General features: G+C 36.6%; 1 protein-coding gene across 2 annotated transcripts in view; it reads left to right on the forward strand.

Moving 5' to 3' along the window:
• Nucleotides 1–20,981, forward strand: part of slc39a11 (solute carrier family 39, member 11) — a 66,819-nt gene extending 45,838 nt beyond the window's left edge. For both annotated transcript variants that reach the window (XM_077551348.1, XM_077551349.1), the window contains exons 6-10: nt 9,085–9,243; nt 16,866–16,935; nt 18,727–18,825; nt 18,916–19,074; nt 19,222–20,981. In XM_077551348.1, coding sequence (XP_077407474.1) covers nt 9,085–9,243; nt 16,866–16,935; nt 18,727–18,825; nt 18,916–19,074; nt 19,222–19,300 — 566 coding nt within the window. In that variant the 3' untranslated portion in view covers nt 19,301–20,981. The remainder of the gene's footprint in view (nt 1–9,084; nt 9,244–16,865; nt 16,936–18,726; nt 18,826–18,915; nt 19,075–19,221) is intronic.

Here is a 20,981-nt window from a genome sequence, read left to right on the forward strand (position 1 = left end):
ATCACGGAAGTTGACATGTAGAATTTTGTGAAATTGTGAACATTTAAAAGACTGTAAGTAGCCTATGTCTAACCTAAAAAGCCAAAACATTGGCAGTATGTATAAAAACGTCTGATATTTCATTATTTTATAAATCGTTCAGTCTTAGTGTTTAAGTAAATAAGGTATACTGGTATAGTATGACTCTATAACTTGGTTTCATCTACCAAGGTCACAGTTGCCTGGCAACATTGGTCAATAAGCACATGAAGTATTGGTGGTTTACTGGCACCATTATTTCCCCTCTAATACTTGTCATTTTGTCACTGTCTGTCTCTCACAAAAGCAGCTGGTGTGTCACTTGGGGCCCAGTTTGGTAGTCGCTAGGTGTTTAACAATTCACTTTACACTACCATACATCAAGTTGATGGCTCCGTTGTCACATATTGTACACTTCCAGCCTTCAGTATGGCTTACAGGTGATAAAATAACATATAATGTCCATACTTATGTTAACCATTGACACACTTTAAATGTTAAGTTAATAAGTAACTATCTTATTGATCTACAGACAATTTCAGTCTGTTTCTCAATTGGAAAAAAAATAATGGATTTCTCAGGAGATCAGTTAGTGATAGAAATAGAATTTAGCAGAATTAGTAGCAAAAAAACAAAGAAAAAACACTCTTTTGGTGCATATCTTTCAAGTTACTAGGCAGCTTTATGTTATTTTATGAATTTATCGAAAATGATGAGCTGGCATTAATGCTTTTAAATGATAAGATACAAAGGTGCCAAATATAGCCTTTTCAACACACATGCTGTCATGTTTTTGGAGTGCATCACTTTCCTTTGAAATTGGTGTGTGGCTTTGATGGAGATGGACGAGACTGAAAGAGACTAATTGCGGTGTTCAATTGGGTCCTCTTTTACCCGAAATGGCTAATTACGCAAAAGCTATAAAACACTCCAGAAGGTATTAATGCGAAGCAATTATTGTCAACAACAGAATTTTTCACTTTTTCCTCTTTCACATAATGAATCCAATGCTACAATAGCAGCAGGGTGCCCTATTAGCCAAACACTTTCTCCTTTAATGTCACTAGGTGGGCATGTTTGTCTTTTGCCTTGTGATCGATTGCCGATCATCCTAGGGGGCAGTCTAGTGTTCATTTCGTCAACCAAAACTAAACAAAAATAATTTTGTCAACATACGTTTTTCACCGGACTAAAACTAGACTAGATTAGACTAAAACCCTCATTAATAAACAAAAACTGGAACTAAATCGGTATGCATTTCCGTCGACTAATGAAAACTAGACAAAAATGTACTTCACTTGATAAAAACTGCAGGACTAAAATCTATGGACATTTTAGTTCATGAACATAAACGAGACGAAAACACATGGGACAGACAGGAAGTGGATTCATGGTGAAAGGTATAAAGAAAAAATAAGTAAATTACAGTCATAATTTAACATTAATCCAACGGCTATAACGTTCCAACAATAATGTCAATCCGACCGCTAATGCTGGCTAATTTACTAGCTCATAGCATGGAGCCATTGTAGCCACTTCTACTGTAATTGTGTGTGAAGTTGTTTTTCATCAAAAAGATGAGAGAAAATTTTACGTGAAATAGTTTTAGATCCGGAATGTTGAGCATAATCTGCTGACGAAAAAAATACAGCAGTTAAATGATCGTCCCGACTAAAACTAGACTAAAACGTTGACAGTTTTTGTTGACTAAAACTAGACGAATAAAATTGTTTTCTTAGACTAAAAAAAAAGACTACAATGGTGGATTTATAGTCGTCTAAAAATGGACGAAATAAAAAGGGGATAAGGGTTTAAAGTGAGATTAAAAATGGCGGATAAAATTAACACTAGTGCAGTCTGTTTTCACTATTGCCTCACAAAATTTATTACACTTGGCTACAAATATCAAAATTTGGTGGACTGTAGCTCTTGAACCCCTACTCCGATTGACCTGAAATTTGAGATTTAGTGTTGTGCTATCACGAGCAAAAAGCACACCGAGTTTCATTAAAATCCAAATCTTCTTGGTTTGATTTTCAAATTTTTGGTGTGATTTGACATGGAACGACACTGTCAGAATGATACATTCAAATATTGATAATTAATGTAATAGCATCATTCTTGCATGGCTCCCAACTTCCATCTTCTTGGCTTTAAAAATGAGGCTCAAATAACTATTTACATTTAATAACAATTTTTTTGTAATTGTTGTTTAATCAGTTTGGATCTATGTGAAGATATGAATAGAGAACAGTACATTTATGGAGATCAGTTGGGACAACAACAAAAAAAAGAGTGAGAGAGACCAGTGTGAACAAATGAGCCTTCAGTTACATCATGGACCAAACTTTACCCAGCTGGGGTTCCCATCCTTACATGAGAAGGGGGCTCCTTTGTCTTTCCAAAGCAACTCTCAATTTGTGGATATTTAATGCCTCTGAGCGAATAAGTAGTTGCCAATGGCTTTGCGGCTTTGCTCTTGGACAGTTGATCAGAAACTGTAAGGCTTTGGCTCATCTCCATTCCTTTTGTCTCTTCTCGTATTTCTCACCGTAGCGTTACTGGGGTGGACCCATTAGTTTCCCCCTATATTTTATTTTTCCAGCTCACCATGGCGTTTGGACAGTTGGACTCTTGCACCATTGTGGGAACAGTTTCTTGTTCCAACATGACAGCGCCTCAGTGAAAAAAGCAAGATCCAATTGGAGTTTGGTGTTGATGAACTTGACTGGCCTTCCCTAACTCATAGCCACCTTGTCTAGCTTCACTGGGAGAACATTGAGACGTTCTCATGCCAGCTGTGAGACATACAGTAGAAGTCCTTCCAGGATGTCTTAAATAGGGCCCGGATGATTAATCGATTATATTCGGCCGATTATTGGCCTTCAAACACGGGCCAAAACAATCGGCCAATTGGGCCGAATGGTCAATTATTTTCCCCTTAAAACCTTATTGAAGAAAACCGAAGTTTCCGATGCTGTGAAAGTACCCTGAATGCACCATTTTGTTTGCGTAGCATTAGCAACTAGCAAGTGTGTAGCATATGTTATTCTGTTGTGCCTAAGCGTCCTTTGACATCCCAGTTGGAGTTAACTGTAAAACTAAACACACAACGTTAAGAATTACATCCACTGTATATTTAAATACAAAACAAGCTAATGCTAAAAGCAAAGAGAGGATCCCATTCATATGCTAACAGGAAGTTAGCATCGACTTCGGGAATGTTTTTCCTTTTAATAACGAATAGCCGCACACGAATGCTGTGGGAACACATACCCACAGGTGACATAATACTACGCAAAGGCACAAATTCTTCCCAATGTGTGAAAAATGAATTATTTTAATGGGTTTCAATCGCAACTTTGTTCTGTACTGACTTTAAGTGTGTACGTCATTGGATGCACGGGCACCACACTGCCCCCAAGATGCCAAAACGCATAGGGACAGTCAGTATTTGTTCTTACTGTTTTTTCAGTTGCTATTATTTTAGTTTCTTCTATTCTTATTTCACTTCCTTATTGTTTTATTTTGTCATTGTCTTTTCAAGTTATAGTTAAGGTTGATATTTCAAGGAGCGAAAGGCTTTCTTTTCTCAAAATTCAGGGATGCAAACATTCAAGGATTATATTTTATTATTTTTTGTCTTACCACACATTTCCACATGACATGGCACGAAATACAATCCCCGAAGTCCCAAGTTAGCCCAGTAAGTCCCAAGACACAAGATAAAAATGTATGAAATGTTAATGCTTTACAGCAGTTGTAAACAAGTAAGAATGGTTTAATTACTGACACATAGATCTATACAGCAACCTTGTATACTTTTACAATTTTTTGATAAGATCATATGGACTATGTCATTCAACGCAGAGAACCTTAATAGCGAAAGTTTGTGCGTAAGTCACACCCATTGAAATTGAATTGGGGAGGGAGAGTCATTTTATGCATTATATATATTTTTAATTACTCGGCAGATTAATCTATTTTTTTCTGGCAAAAATCTGTATCGGCATTGGCTTAAAAAAAACATGCAAATATCGGTCGGGCCCTAGTCTCAAATAAAGCCTCCTCCCAGATAGCCCTAAAAACAAGAAAATATCATACTAAGACCAACTAGCTTCTTTACCTAACTTTTGCTAGTCCAATCCCCCACTTTGGAATTATTTGCTTCGTTTTCACAAACTAAAAATTCCAAGCCTCCCACAATGCAACCCAATAACCCACGTGACATAGCGCTCTTCTCTTACTGACCATGTAAACAATAAGAAGTTGTTTGCTGAACCGGCAGGGAGCGATAAGCGAACAAAGCATGCTGCAACAGAACAGTGCGGCAGAAAATAGCGACGGTGACGGCGGTGAGAGCAAATCAATCAGACCTCTCATTATCCCGTTTCCTGCCAATGCCATCGCTATTGTTGCACTACTGCCCACACACCATCGCAGAATACAAAGAGGAGCCAGTTGTGTATAGGGTAAAAACGTGCACACTCATATGGCGACTGCGGCGTCTATTCCCTTTTTAATTGGAATAATATGCGAGCTTCGCTGTATCTGACCGTGTCGCTTTGTGTCCGTCTTTGAGTGGCAGACTCTTTATCAGCACCATCCACAGCATAGGAATGATTGGTAGCTCCACAGCTGCTGATAATGTCACCGATCACTGCTTGATTAAACAGGATGAATGGGAGTTGCCAAAACAAATCTGGAGTTAATGCATCTTTTATTCTGATTTTGGTAGCGCTGCTGTCGTTTTTCTCCCTTTTTTCTTTTGACATGAGTGATACTGGGCTTATTGGGTTGCAATCTATATGGCCTGACATGGCTGGGTTGCACAAAATCGGCAGGTTGGTGTAAAAAGGAAAACTATATATATTTACTGAAATTGACAATAATAAATGTATTAACTAAAAAGTAGGGCTGGATGATTATTATTTGGCCTCCTAGGGGGCAGTGTGGTGCCTTGCATCCATGGTGTACACACAATGAGAACAGAAGAATTAAAATTACCCGTTTTCACGAATTGGGAAGAATTTGAGCCTTTGAGTAGTTTTATTTTACCTGTGGGTGTCATGTTTCGGTTTTGCAGGGGTTGGGGTTTTGTTTATTTTGGGTATGTTTGTCTGTGATTGGTGTTTGTCATGTGTTCCTGAGTTCATCCGTCTGATTATGTCTGATCACGTCCACTTGTGTGTCTCTCCCCCTCCCAGTGTGTGGGACCAATCAGCCTATTGTGTTCCCCATTAGTGTTGGTATATTCAGGCCCTGTCCACACGAAAACCAGTTTCAATGCATCCTCACAAGTGTATTACCGTTTAAGCCGTTCGTCCACACGATGGCGCAGTTTCGGAGCTTGAAACCGATCACTTTTGAAACCGGGCTCCAGAGTAGGAAGATTTCACGCGGGTACGCGTCGGTCTGGACACCATATGCAGGATACTCCTCCAGTGATGACGTAATGGTCGCAGCTCGATGGCGACGCATTGTCGCAGATTGGTGACGAATGCGCCAATTCTCGCGTGACTGCGCGCGAACCGTCAGTCTGTCAACAACAATGGTGGATAGCCGTGTCGTAGTTTTTGCGCAGCCTCCTTAGCTTGCTTATGCTTTTGCAGCAAAATATTTTGTTTCTTAATTCGTTCAACAAGCGGTGTTGTACTTGAATCACCCGCCATTCTCACTTGTTTTGATACACGCAAAGCCATGTTTGTTCTGTCGATTGCAATAAAGTTAGAAAAAAAAGGTTAGTCTTCTTCGCTGATTCTTCTTCTACGCTTTCCATTAACTCCCTGTGGCTGCGCTACAGCGCCACTCCAGACTTGGCACATACATTACAGCCGTTAAACGTCCTCAGCGTCTTCTTTTGGACACACGCAAGTCTTGAGATGCTTCTGCGTGTACGAGATTTGTTTGAGGAACGAAGCCGGCTTTGCTTCCGTCTGGACGGGGCCTTAGTATGTTGTGTCTGTCCAGTCTGTGTGGTAGCATTGTCTATGTCAACGTTACGTGTGGGAGTCTGTGATTCTCGTCGCGTCAAGCTCAGCCCTTGTCACTAGTGATGGCAAAACGAGGCTTTCTGAAGCTCTGAACCTTTTTTTGAACCACTTTGTCATAAAATGGTTCACTACCCGAAGCTTCATTCAGTACCCTTGGGTGACCTCTGGTGTCAGTAGGGATAATTGTGCATTTAGGTTTATCATCCAAAAGAAATATGTGGCACGCTTCTTGTGAAAATAAATAAATAAAACAGTAAAATAATAATAAAAATAAATAAAACAATTAAACCTAACATCGCAATTTTTAATGTGGCAGTTACTCAAATGACTTGGCAATGCAATTGTGTTTTATGGATTTGTCATTTGTACACCAGTTTTTAAAATGAGGCATGTTTTGTGTTTAAATATACACTGTAATTACACTCAACAAAAATATAAATCCAACACTTGTTTTTGCTCCCATATTTTTATGAGATGAACTCAAAGATCTAAAACTTTGACCACATACACAATATCACAATTTCTCTCAAATATTGTTCACAGACCATTCTAAATCTTTGATAGTGAGCACTTCTTCTTTGCCGACATAATCGATCCCACCTCACAGGTGTGTCATATCAAGATGCTGATTAGATACCATGATTAGTGCACAGGTGTGCCTTACACTGCCCACAATAAAAAGCCACAGAGTCCCCAGACAAATTATATAAAATATATGAAATATAAAATACTATACATAAAAAATGGGAGCAAAAACAAAAGTGTTACGTTTATATTTTTGTTGAGTATTATTCGTGTTTAGTTTTACTAACTAGCTCCAACTGGAGTGTCAATGCCAGTGACGGCTATAGATTTTAACTGGGCTGGCAATGAATGTTGACCATTATTCTCCAACCTAAAAACAAATGTTTGCAAATGTCATATTTTAAGTTAAACAGCTAAAAAGACCGCTTAGGGATGGCAGAATCACATTGATTCCCTCTGGGCTTGCTACAAGCAACATGCATTCAGGGTACTTTCACAATGTAGGTAATTTGTAAACGCACTGTGGCGTTCTGCACATTAACCATTTTTCTTTGATCATTAAGTTTTACAGCTCGAGAGAAGCCCAAATCGACGTCACGATAAAATTTTGGTTAATCGTCCAGCACTACTAAAAAGTAAAGGCCCAAGAATGGAGCCTTGTGGCACTCCCATTGTGCAATTTTTAAGAGAGCTGTTTGTTACACACTCTCCCACATTACTGTCCGATGTAAACCAATTAATTGTTTTTATGAACAATGCAAATGTTATTTTCTAAGGAGAATACTGTGATTTACAGTTTCATCAAATAGATTTGAATGGAAATGCTGCCATTTGTAAACCACTAACTTGGTTATGTTGCTAAAAACTTTATCATGATTGAATAATTTGATGTTGGTACTGTCACTCACTTTAATTTAACATGAAATTGATCAGGATGAGAGAGAGGGTTCTTTGCTCTATTGCTATTGCCACGATTAGTATCGAACTAAACAAGACGGATATGGTAATTGCATACAGGCAACAACTTGTAAGACAGTGGGGGGTTCGTGCTATAGGGTGGAGAGCTGCAGGTATAAGGCTAAAACGGTCTGTCTTTGGTTTGATGGAGAAAAAAAAAGCCTATCAGCATTGGGAGACATGATTGTTTGTTAAGAGCTAATGCACATCCGTGGCCGCAATAGAAAAGAGATGGGATACAAAATGACATATTGCTACTATAACAGGCAGGTGCTTGGCAGTATTTGCTAATAAAATGGCTTCTATTCCTTAGGGATGGGCGAAGATTTTGAGATTGCATACTGAAATCGGGTTTCATAGAGCTCTTGTGGCTAAATCTCGAAAGAAGTGAGTGCTGTGCGTCTGGGCAGCATAACCAAAGCTGAAATATCAAGTGTTTTATTAAAAGCAGTGACACTCCAGAAAAGAAAAAAAAGCAGTGACACGTGTCTGTGCATTTCCTTTCAGTTTTAACAGATTGCAAAAAGCTAAATAGTGAAAGCACTTACTTACTTGTTCAGGGCTTTTTTTCTTTTAAGATTCAGATGGCAGTCTTGCCAATGCATCGCCTCAGTGAAGAGTCAGGGTTATGCTTTCTCTGAGGAGTTTATATTATTTTTCTTTTTTGTCTGGTTGATTAACGTTCATACCCATGTCACAATAAAGTTGAGTTGCCACTCAAAACCATGAACATGTATTAGGGTTATGGATCATATTTTACCATAGATCAAGAAGTACCATATATTGGTATACATTTTGTAGCTATCCATCCACCAATTAGCTATACCGCTTATCTTTTTTGGCTTCCCAACAGGGACCGTAGCCTATTCCAGCTGATGGGGTTTGCCCTACATCATCAGGCCAGGTTGCCAGGGCAACCGAGAGGGAATTGATCACTGAGCCAGCTGCAAACTCTGCTATGTTAATGACTACACCACCAATAGCCCTAATAGCTAGTAGCTAATCTTAATTATCATGCATTATTTATTTTGAGAAAATCATTTAATGAATAATTTAAGCTAAAAATGTTTCAGGCACAACATTCTGTAGCACCACCTCACATGGGAGCACATTGAATCTCGGGAAAACAAGCTTGGCAATTGGCCATATGCTGATACTTTTAAAGAGAGAGCTGATGTCAGAGTTGTAAATGTTACTTAAACATTTCTTGACAACCTCATTAGTCTAAACATGACATTTGAGTTATGAAGCAAAATTCAGCCATTTTTATCCATGTTAGGGGGCGGCCATTTTGCCACTTTCTGTCGAACTGAAGATGGCATCAATGTTGCTCAGGGCTCGGGCAATGACCAATCACAGATCACCTATTTTCTGAAGCTGAGCTGTGATTGGTTGTTAGCAACATTGATGTCATCTTCAGTCGACAAAATGGCCGCCTCCTAACATGGACGGAATCAGAGCCTACTAACATCATTTTATGAGACATTGTGCATTGGTGTCTTCCCTGTCTTCAACTTGTTCTTCACCTTTGACATTTTTGTTTTTTTTTCTGTTAAGTTGTTTTCTTTTTGCTTTTCCCCATTTAAAACAGAAGAGGGGCTTCAACTCCCGAGGAAGCGAGTATCTCATTGGGGTAGCTCAAATGACCAAGAAACAGAAAACACACATCTGGAAGTGAGCGGCCATACAGGAAGTAGCTGGAGACGCATCGTCCTCCTAATTCTCGCCATCACTATTCACAACATTCCAGGTGAGAACGAGCTGTTAGGATCGGTTATTGAAGGCTGTTGAATAATTCATCAGACAATTTGGACAAAAACTTTGATGTGAATATTTCCCTAAATGTCCTTTCTACATGCTGCATTACAAACTAAGAACTTTGATTAAAACAAAATTTAGCGCTATCCAGTCATTGATTTAATCACATAGAAACAATCACAAGCTGCCTTTTTACAAATATAACACATCATTGCTGATTGGCCGGTGCTTCCAATCTGCACGGCAACATTTATGTAATTATAAGATGTGGATGAAATCCAAATTAGGCACATGCAAATTGTGTAGGAGGAGAACCCATTGTGTGGTTGCTGTGTTTCCAGGGAGTATTCCAGGAAAAACATCATTTCATGTCAAAGGCCAATTCATGTACAAGAAAAAAGACAATGGTACAGTTGTCACTGTACAATGTGGCCATAATAACATATGCGTATAAGCTGGGCTTCTCGACCAATTCCAAGCATATTTACATGAATACAAATGAACATGGTGGAAAATCACACAGTTGTCAAAATGACTTAAAATTGCGGTAGGTGTGTGCTGACTCCTATTTACCTTCAGTGTGAAGAAGAAGATGCTGATTCTTACTACAGCCACATCCCAGCTATGAGGGTGTGCAAACTTGTGCAACCACCCTAGCGCAGTTGTTTATATTTTACTTTCTGTCTCAAATACTATTTGTATAAATACTTGAAGTTTAAATTAAATGTATTTATTTGTGAGTATATGTATTAATATATGTATTATTGATGTTATTATTATTATTAGTAGCAGTAGTATTATTCTAAATTAAATTTATTGAATTATTGCTTGATTGATTGAGTTGTATTTAAATGTAATTTAAAAGTATCCAAATACTATTTAAAAAAAATAAATGTAAATTTAAATTAAATTAATACATTTATTATTATTATTATTATTATTATTATTATTAATTTAATTTAAATTAAATGTATTTATTTGTGAGTACATGGATTTAATCATAATAAATGTATTATTGTTATTATTATTAATTTAGTTAATTTAATTATTTCTTGATTGATTGATTTATATTTAAATTTAAATTAAATGTATCCAAATACTATTTAAAAGAAATAAATGTAAGTTTAAATTAAATTATATTAATTTGATTGACTTATATTTAAATTTAAATTTAATTGATCCAACTACTATTTAAAATTAAAATTAATTTAAATTTAAATTAAATGTATTTAATTATTTGTGAGTATATGTATTTAATGTTACTAAATGTAACTATTATTATTATTGTTATTAATTACATTTATTTAATTATTGCTTAATTGATTGATTTATATTTCCATTTATCCAAATAATATTTTAAAAAAAATAAGATTTTAAGATTGTTTTTCTTGATCTCATTATTACTTATACTATACTATATTCACTGTACATAAATAGAAACATCTTGATTCAGCTTTTTCACCACAATGTGGTCAATGCATTTAATGTTGGCCTCGCAATTGAAACTGAAAAGCTCAGCTAGGCACTTTGATTTGCTCTTTCTATTGAAGCACAGGAGCATCCACTGCATGATAACGCACATTGATCGGCAAAGAGGTTGTCAAATCTACATGGGGCTGGTTCGACATAAACTTGAGTGACATTTGATGGTGGTCCGTGAAAACGACTGCAGTGAATTGTCAGCTTTTCTCCCCCGTTCACAAGGGATGTCATGTACTACAAGCAGTCTGCGAAAATAAAAATGTCAGCTGAATCCTCTTGATTTATTCATGTATCAAAATATTTAGTCCAGGAAATCTTTTCAGGAATCTTTTCCAGGATAAAAGTATGATAATAGCCTAAGGTCAATGCTTTAAATCACATGTTATCTTCCTTAACTGCTGTGCATGTAAAAAGAATAACTACTGTTAATTAACGGATTCATTGACTGGAACGCTTCACGTTGTAAAAAAAATTTTTGAAGTCACTTTTTTCTTAATGCAAATGAAGTTTTCAAATCCTGCTGAGTGGCTTCAAGTTGGCAAAAAGGATGTGGCGGCACATGTCTACTTGGTGGTCATATGATGACATCACCTTTTTTTTGTATGTTATTATATATTCAGAATATGCCCTTTTCCTGTCAGATTGTTTCACCCCTTTCCCTACATAGATTTGTTAAAAAAAAACGTCAGACGGAATGTAGGCGAGGTGTGGAAGTGTGGACTACGCGTTGACAAGTATCAGTAGGCGTTGAGGTTTGCTGTTTCGTAGCAGCAACAATGAGCTCTAAATGTCCTTACAATCCATCAGAAGGATACATTTGATAGCTATCTTAAAAAAAAAAATAGAATTAATTAATCATAACTAAATGAATGAATGCCTTTTTACTCATTCACATAACAATAGCTGTGAATAGTCTTGATTCCTCAAATCTCTACATTAACTTAAAAGAAACATCTGTTTAAATTAGGGGTGTCAAAATTAGTGCGTACATTTTGAGTCAATTAAAAGTTCATTTAACACCACTATATATATATTTTTTTTTTTAAATGCGCGATTAATGACCGCCCCTTACATGGAAAGCCTGTATTGGGGGAATTCCAGCTCCCACATCAAAATTTAGCAGTAATAAATTTGAGAATAATCCATATATTTGTGGAGACTGAGGTCATGTTGGAGTTGTAAATGTGCAGAATTTCACTGGGTTACATAAGTTACTTCATGTTAAAAATTAGATCGTTCTTAATATGAGAAGAAAAATGCACTGAGTTGTCACCAACATCTTACAAATGCAATTATGCCATCTAGTGGCAGAAAAATTACAACACAGATCAATATCACACTCGTTTTTTACAGTAGAATTCATCTTTTTAATTTTAACTCAATGTTATGAATTATTATGAAATTACTGTAAAAATGATTAAATGACACAGCTATATTTCTTCTATTTGTTTATTTTTTTTCCCATTTTATGTTAACAAGATTATGAAAACTTGGAAAAAAATATTATACCTTTTATTGTACATTTACAACAGATAAAATTTGCGATTAATCGTGAGTTCACTATTGAAGTCAGTTACAATAAAATAAAATTTAAAAATCGCCTGACACCCCTAGTTTAAATATTAGGTTGTCTTTGAGATTTGAGTGGCTCAACTCTGCATTGCTTGTTGGATTAGTAGGTTTGAATTCCAGAAATTACCTTCAACCAGAATCTGCAACTCAATACCCATGGTTCAAAATGACTTAATGAGCAAAAAACAAAAAAACTTAATTGGTTGCATGGAATTTGTTATCCAGGAAAGAGACAGAGGTAGCTTTTATTGACGACACATTATGGCACGATTGACCAAAAATGAGCGAGCAGGAGAAGAATGAGATTTAGCTGAGCCAATTAGCTGTCAGCAACAGGATAATCAGACTGCCTCCTGGGATTGAACACTATAGGCAGCCACTCCATGGCTGGATGCATTCAGATACTTATGGAATCCTGTAGAGAGCTTAGTTTCTGAGAAAATGTGAACAATTCAGGAGGAATTCAGCCAACAAATACAGCAGAGTATGCCATGACATTTTTCTTGTCTCTAATACAATAATTGTTCGATATTCCTTAAAGGGTCATAAATTGTGACACAAAGAAAATATTTCAAGCTGTTGCATTAACCCACAAGACCAACAAGGAAACATAAAAAGCTGAATTATTTAAATGTTTGTGCAGTTTAATGCCTGAGGATGAAAACTGCTTCTTTTTTTTTGTTTCACTTCTCATGGCCAGCTTGGAATGTCATCTGAACTGAATCGAATGAGAACATGTCCACCTCAGTAGACTTGCGAATGATCCCAAAACCTCAATTATTATCTATTTTATTAGTGCATCAGTTCAGTTATCAACTGGTATTATTAGTACTATAGCACTAGTCTTTATATATATTAGGGGTGTTAGAAAAAATAGAAGAAAAAAAAATATATATATATATATATATATATATATATATATTAGGGGTGTTAGAAGAAAAATATATATATATTAGGGCTATTTTATATATAGCCCTAATATATATATATATATATATATATTGTTTTTTATATATATATATATATTTTTTGTATATAATAATATATTTTTTGTAACACCCCTAATATATATATATATATATATATATATATATATATATTAGGGGTGTTACAAAAAATAGATTTGGCAATATATCGCAATGTTGATTAATGTGTGATTTTGGCTATTCTATTGAAGTCTATTGAAAATCATATCCCACAATAACAAAAAAACTTTATGGAGATACAGACTTTTAATGTGACAGTGTTGACACAATTCCTCTTAAATTTGCATTGTAGTTCATTTTAACCAAGATTCTGCTGCAAAATATAAACAAATCCTGTCAGTTCTCACAATGTTCACAAAATCCTGAAGTTCCAACCTGGACTGGAATTGGGGGATTGTAAACACAGGTTAGTTTTTCCCAAGGAATGCATACTTTTTTCTGACTAGTTTATTAAGTTTACCTGTAAAATTCAAAATGTCAACATATCGTGTTCCTTAAAGCTGAATGGCCTCCAATTTGCATAAATACTGTGTACTGCCTGTTCTTCTCATTTTCTCAATTTAGCCATTTCTACTCAGGGATATCAGGTCATGTCTGACAACATGATTTTAAGGGACGAAGCCAACTCTGCTACATTGTGCTAAACTGTGTGGTTTTCTATGGTCATCATAATTATTATATTGCTATCACCTTAACATGCTTACTGCAGCTGACGTCTTACAATGTAAGAATGTCTCGTGTTAGACTTAAGACGTGCAAGTTTCACCTTCAGGGGCATTTAACTTGAGGTAAAAAATCCAACCAGGTTCAGTTGAGTGTCCCAAAAGTTAATGTATCGTCAAAGTTAGTGTGAAAGTGCAAATGGAGTTTCCAGGGGCCTGTGGCATTTCAGTGAAGAGTGCTTTCCCCCATAAGGGCACTTCATTACGTCTGCCTGGACGGACAGTGGGGAATAGATTGGAGTGGAGCCAATGTGTCGTTATCCTAGGTAATGACAGGAGTTAGATGATGATAAAGAGGCCCTTTGGGCTCTTGGATATCGGCAGCTGCACAGAGATGAGGATCCTGCTGTCTCCCCAACTTGCCTGTGCACAGATGCTTTCATCTTTCATTTGTCTACATTTATGTATGGCATCTTTCACCTGTGGCTTTAGGCTGAATGGTGCTGCATTAATAATTCTAGCATGGTTCCTTTGCTGTAGCACACACTTCTTAGCCAATGTGCCTCTCACACACATATTTTATAAAAACGTCACGGTTAATAAATAATCAAATATAGTCGGACTCCTCATTCCTAGCACTATAGTACTCACTAAACAAATAACTATAGTATACATTTTAGAACATGTAAGAATGGGGAACACTGACATTGAACATAGTGAAAGGAATTGTGGGAGTATTCAAATTATCTTTTTGACTTCTGAGTGACATCATCGTTTTGAGATGAAAGAGAGAGAGATTTGTGTTTTTAAATGCAAACATAGTGAGGTTTGTTGCACACACTGTTCAGTCAACAGTGTTATCTATGTAGCTTCAATAACACTATGTCAAAAAACAAAACAAAAAAAAGGACCGCAGTCACACTAGACTGTGATCCCAGGAGGTCGCCAAATTTAATTGTAATATTTATAAACAATGTACATTATTTATACATGCAGGAATAACAATTATGTCAAGTATATAAGACTGCCTGTATATAAGACTGTTACTTTTTAAAGCAAGTAATCGGTGAAGTGACTTAAGTGACTTTTTCAAGATAACTGTGGCAACACTGCCACCTACAACTATAACTTGTAATCTAATTAAGTTACTTTTTAAACCAAGTAATCAGTAAAGTAACTGTTACTTTTTAAAGCAAGTAATCGGTGAAGTGACTTAAGTGACTTTTTCAAGATAACTGGCAACACTGCCACCTACAACTATAACTTGTAATCTAATTAAGTTACTTTTTAAAGCAAGTAATCAGGAAAGTAACTGTTACTTTTTAAAGCAAGTAATCGGTGAAGTGACTTAAGTGACTTTTTCAAGATAACTGTGGAAACACTACCACCTACAAACATAGCATATTATATGATACAGTATGTTTAAAACAATTTTGACCAGCACCCAGATTTATTAGCAACACCTATGTGGGATGGAGTAGCTCTACACCACTGAAATCTAAAAAACATTCTACTATAGTGGAGGGGAGACCGGGGCTTGACTTGCTTGACTGGACTTGTTTTTTTCACACACCTTTCTTGGATTCAGTACATCATTAATAGATAAAATGTGTACCAGATGAATGACTAAAGTCTGAGGTCAATTTTTGTATTATACTGTATATATATATAATATGGGGTAATATGTTACAGTGGATTTTGCAAGTAATAAAACCAGGAAAAAAAATAACAAAACCTGACAAACCAGTTTCTTTACTCGTCAGACTTATTATCCCAAAGGAAATTCTGGCATTAACCGATTTGTCAGCGATGCATTTTTCAGTGGCCCATTCTTTGCATATGTGACAACTAACCCCCATTCTTTGCATATGTGACAACTAACCCCAAAATGACTGAGACACGTTGCCCCATCAGTCTAACTAAATATTGGCTAATACTAGCACTATTTTAGAGTTAGCTTAGAACAGCGCAAAGACATGACAAGATGCCTGAATTTCTCCTTATGAATTGTTGCTAGAATTTATATATGGCCGGCGCTTCTTTTAAAATATAGAAAGTTAAAATAGTTTACTTTGGGTTGTGCAAAAATGATTACCTGGCATTCATCTCAGCTCACAGTGTGCTAATTATTCTCTTCTCAGACAGGACACAACTCCTGACCATATATACAGTAGGAAGAAAACTAGCATTCCACTTTATAGTTGCGCCCTCTGGTGGAGAGAATAATTGCATTGTGACAACTTAGCCCAGTGACATTAAGCCCCGGTCTCCCTTATCTACTGTATATATGTAAAGTGGCGGCCATTTGTTGGGAAACTATGGTTTATCTAATTCAACTCTTGCTAGTTGCCACTGTGGTAAATTGTGCATCATGATGTCACCCCCACCCCTTCCCCCTCCGGAATTGGTCCCGCTAACTAAGACGCTAAAAGGCAGCTTCTAAAAAAACTCTCATTTGCATTAATAATCCTCTTTTGGCTGACTTTCAAAGCATGTTTTTTATTGTATGATCACACAAAGCTTGTGACTTAACTGACTGCAGGTCACACTGCTATATTTCATGACAGGAATTAACATATATTATCGTTCTAATCGATCATCTGTTTGTGTCATGAATATGATTCATTTTCTGTGCCTCAAGTGTGCCTTGTAGGTTCAGATCTTTAAATGCCACAAATAGTTCTCCTTCCACAAGGACAGCCAATTGGGGGAATTGGGTTATTCAAATAAGTAAGCTCAAGAGCATGGATTTAGCCATCCATGCACACGGCGTAAATAATTCCAGCCTCATTAGCATATTTTTTTCAATTTGTAAGTTGCCCTCCCGCTGCCTGCCTGTAATTGTCTTGTTTGAGTAATTCCTCCTGCCATATTGATAGAAATTGCAGATACTCAAGGTGTTCTTTCTGCAGAGGGCTTAGCCGTGGGAGTTGGATTCGGGGCCATTGGGAAGACTTCATCTGCAACGCTTGAGCGTGCCAGGTAAAGCCAGTTACAATGGAACTTCCGAACCTGAATTCACTTGAATTGTGCAAAGTTAGCATTAGTTAGCGTTAGCTACCGCTGACTCTCAGCATGTAGTGGTAAAAGAAGATTCTGGATTTTTCGGGTATCTGTATTTATTTTTATGACCACTTTTTACTTTACCTCATTACATTTCAAAATGCATAATTCGTTTTGGCTCCTTAATTTTTACGGCAGATGATGACGTGACGAAAAAAAAGATATACAGTTAATGGGGAGGGATGATGCCAACCCTGGATGAGATCTTGATTGATTGAGATCTTGAAGATTTATAAGGCGGAAAAACAGCAGCAGCAATAGCTGCGATAAGATATTCTCCATCCTTGGCCTTTTATGAGGGATTTGGTTTTATGATGTCTGCTCCAAAAATGATTGGTGGCAAATGTGTTGTCTTGTGCTAGCCTATAAACAATACATTTGGTTTTAGTCTGAGCTGAAAAAGTATGTAAATGTATTGTCCATGCACAACCTGTTGTCAGTTCAGGCCTCATCGTCAAAATTTAGAGGTGTTTGCTTTTTATTGTTCTCTGTACATGCACAATGTAAGTTGGGCAAATAAAAATAACTTTTATGGGTGGAGAGCAAGTTTTTTTGTTTTTTAATTGATATATGGAGGCATATTCATTTTCAGTTAAAGTGAAAATATTGGGAAAATTATTATTATTATTATTATTTTAAAAAATGCAGACTTCAATTCTGTTGAAATGTCTTGCAGCATATATTTATTGAACGACTTTTTTTTGTATTCTAATCATCAATTTGCTCCCAAAAATGTATAAATACGTTCTATTTTAAATATTACCATGCTCCCAAATATGTATTTGTTTTTTTATAAATATATTTTATTTATTTATTTTATGACAGAATGCTTTGACGCAGCCTCTGTAGTTATTACAAAAACGGCCAGCAGAGTATAAGAGATCAACCAGGGCCATGTTGCAAAAAGCTCTTTCCCCAGTGTTTTGAACAGGTTTGTGAATAATGATGAACTTGGCTATATTCTAATGCTAATTGCTGCAAAACGGAAACAGACACAAATATATATATTTTCCCGGTGAAAGAAGAGACTCTAATCTTTCTTTTGATAGGTTCCATGTTTTTATAGCAATCGAACACACTATTCTGTGGGCCTTGCAAAATCAGTAAAAATCCAGTAAAACAGCCGGGAGTGAAGGGGGTTGCTTCAGTGAAAATGGCTGGGAGTTAATGAGTTAAACAAAATGTTCCGTGAGGTCATCTGCAAGTTAAATGAAAACAAGTAAACAGCTCCTTATAGTTTTCTACAGTAAATAAAGTTTTGCCACATTTCAAAACAACTGAAATGCTAAAATCGTATCTTTGTTTTGAAACAGAAGTGTGCAGAGAGTTCTCTTATAATGTAAAATCAATATGTCAATAAATAAATTGTTCCCAGTCCTGCATGGGTTTTAGCCTGCCTTTTGACCAAAGCCAGTTGGGAAAACTTCCAGCTATAGAAAAGGACTAATTGATAGATGGACACTCACTTGTTTTTTTGTTTTTTTTTTGCTGTAAATGTCTCATTGTGTGCTGGTGACATCTAGTGGACAGACGTGATACTGCAACTATTTCTGTGAGGTCATTGTTGAGTTTCAGTTCCATTATCATCATAACTAAATCTCGAAATGTTCTCGTTCAGTCAACTCATACAGTAGTACATTTGAGTATGTTGCCTGGCAAGCAAAAGTCAACAACAAAAATATGATCGACAATTTTCTAATATCCCTGCAGGAATTTGGCTGTTGGTATCGGCATCCAGAATTTCCCAGAAGGCCTTGCAGTCAGCTTGCCACTTCGAGGCTCAGGCGTCTCAACGTGGAAAGCCTTCTGGTGAAAACACACCCATTCTTCATGCGTCATCACCACGCCTAAAATGAGCGTTCATTGATCCCTGACACCCGTCGCCGGTCTCCATCTCAGGTACGGCCAGCTCAGCGGGATGGTGGAGCCCATCGCCGGGATGCTGGGTGCCGTCGCCGTGGTGTTGGCCGAACCGCTGTTGCCATACGCGTTGGCGTTCGCCGCCGGGGCGATGGTTTACGTGGTGGTGGATGACATCATACCCGAGGCTCAAGTCAGGTGAGAGAGGAGGATGCTGGTTTCAGGAGAAAACCAGGATCCGACTATACTTTGATGAAATGGAAACATCCATATTTCAAAATTTGTTTCGTACAAGATGAAAAGGGGTACAAAACATGTTCAACTTGACGCTCTTGTTATCTGTAGTGGGAACGGAAAACTGGCCTCCTGGACTTCTATCTTGGGCTTTATCGTAATGATGTCACTAGACGTGGGGCTGGGCTGAATCGCCGTGGCAACAAACAGCCTCCATAACCATCATTACCACAACATGCCTGACCTCGGTGTCAAAGAAGCGGACCAAGTCACATATTTTGTTGAAATGTCAATAATTAGCAGGCCCCTTTTCACACAGTGCAGCTCGTTGCCATAGCGATAAAAAATATGACATCATCCTTGAGGTTGTGTTTATATTATACGAAGGATTGGTTCCGTTTTCTTTTCAAAGCAAGCTAATTGACTTCACTGTGATTACATTGTTCAGTTTGAACAATGTTATGCAATGATGATGTACACACATGGACAAAATTGACAGATTTTTATTTTTATTTTTTTATCCGAGGAGGACACCGCTGTTGATATCATAAAAACACGCAAGAATGCAAAACAACAAAACATTGTCCGAAGTCAACAGACATCTCATTGAAAGTTATTAAATTTAAAACATAAAATAAAAACGCTTGGTGACAGTGATTGCCTCAAAAGTTTTTTTTTAAATAAATAATTCTGCTGAAGCATATTCAAAAGCAGTCTGATTTTCAACGGCTAATTTTATTATTACTGTAGTTTTTTTTTTTTAATGATGACTTAAATGAGAAAAGTCATTTCAGTGCTCATTATGTTTTTTCCTTTCATTAACAATGTAACAATTTGTCCATGTGTGTACAGCATTGACGTTGTGATAATTCCCTTTATCACAACCGTATTTTAGAACAGTTCGATCCACAAGTATTTTTTTTTTCAATAATAATAATTGTTGCCTTTATATACGATCACATTAGCTTCCAGACATTAATTTGCCTTCAAAGATCCCAAGTTGCTTTCTCAGTGTTTTTTTTTTAAGCGGAAATTAAAGAATGCCCAATGGTTAGATAAGTCACCCGATCTCAACCCAATAGAGCTTACTGAAGACAAAAACACTCAGCAAGTGACGGTTGCTCGCAAAAGATCTCCAGGTAGTAGTCAATTGACTGAAAAAGCTTTTCATCTCAGTTTTATGGATGTACAAGTATTTACAAGAAATTGGAGTAAGATGGTGATCATTTCTCTTTCTATATAGTAAATGCCATGTGTTTGTATATAAAGGCAACATCATAAACCCCTGTCACTGGCCAAATGGACCTAACTGTATTTTCAGTCCTATTTTAAAAGTTCTGCTTTTTAACAGCTTGCAAATGCAATTTACTTCTAAGTCATCCAGTCTTAAAAAATTAAATAATTGTCAACTTTGGTTTTAGTTTAAACTTCCAGTTTTGTTTTAATTACCTCATGGTGGCAATACTTGAACTCTGATATGTTGGATTTTATTTTTAACGATTTGATATTTGTTCTGATATTTTGAAGGTAACAGGTCTGAAGTACTGAGGAGATGCAGCTGATTATTTCTTTTAAAAGCACACTGTAAATATGCCGTTTCATGGTATGCTGCAATATGCAAATTTAAATATGAGATGTTTGGACACCCTGGGCATTTTTTTTTTATGATAAGGGAATTTACAGTTTTTGTTTATGCTCTTATTTATTATGATGCTGATGAAAACAATAAGTCCAATAGTCGTGCCTTCTTTCTTTTTACGCTGTCTACTGCCATCTGCTGGCCAAAAAAGCCAGTTTGGGCCCAAAAAAAAAGAGTTGATGCTGATTTAGATGTGAATTGTTTATTTAAATAAACAGCTCTGTTAACGTAA

The sequence above is a fragment of the Vanacampus margaritifer genome, chromosome 18 (genome assembly GCF_051991255.1).
Source record: "Vanacampus margaritifer isolate UIUO_Vmar chromosome 18, RoL_Vmar_1.0, whole genome shotgun sequence".
In the NCBI taxonomy this organism is placed as follows: Eukaryota; Metazoa; Chordata; class Actinopteri; order Syngnathiformes; family Syngnathidae; genus Vanacampus; species Vanacampus margaritifer.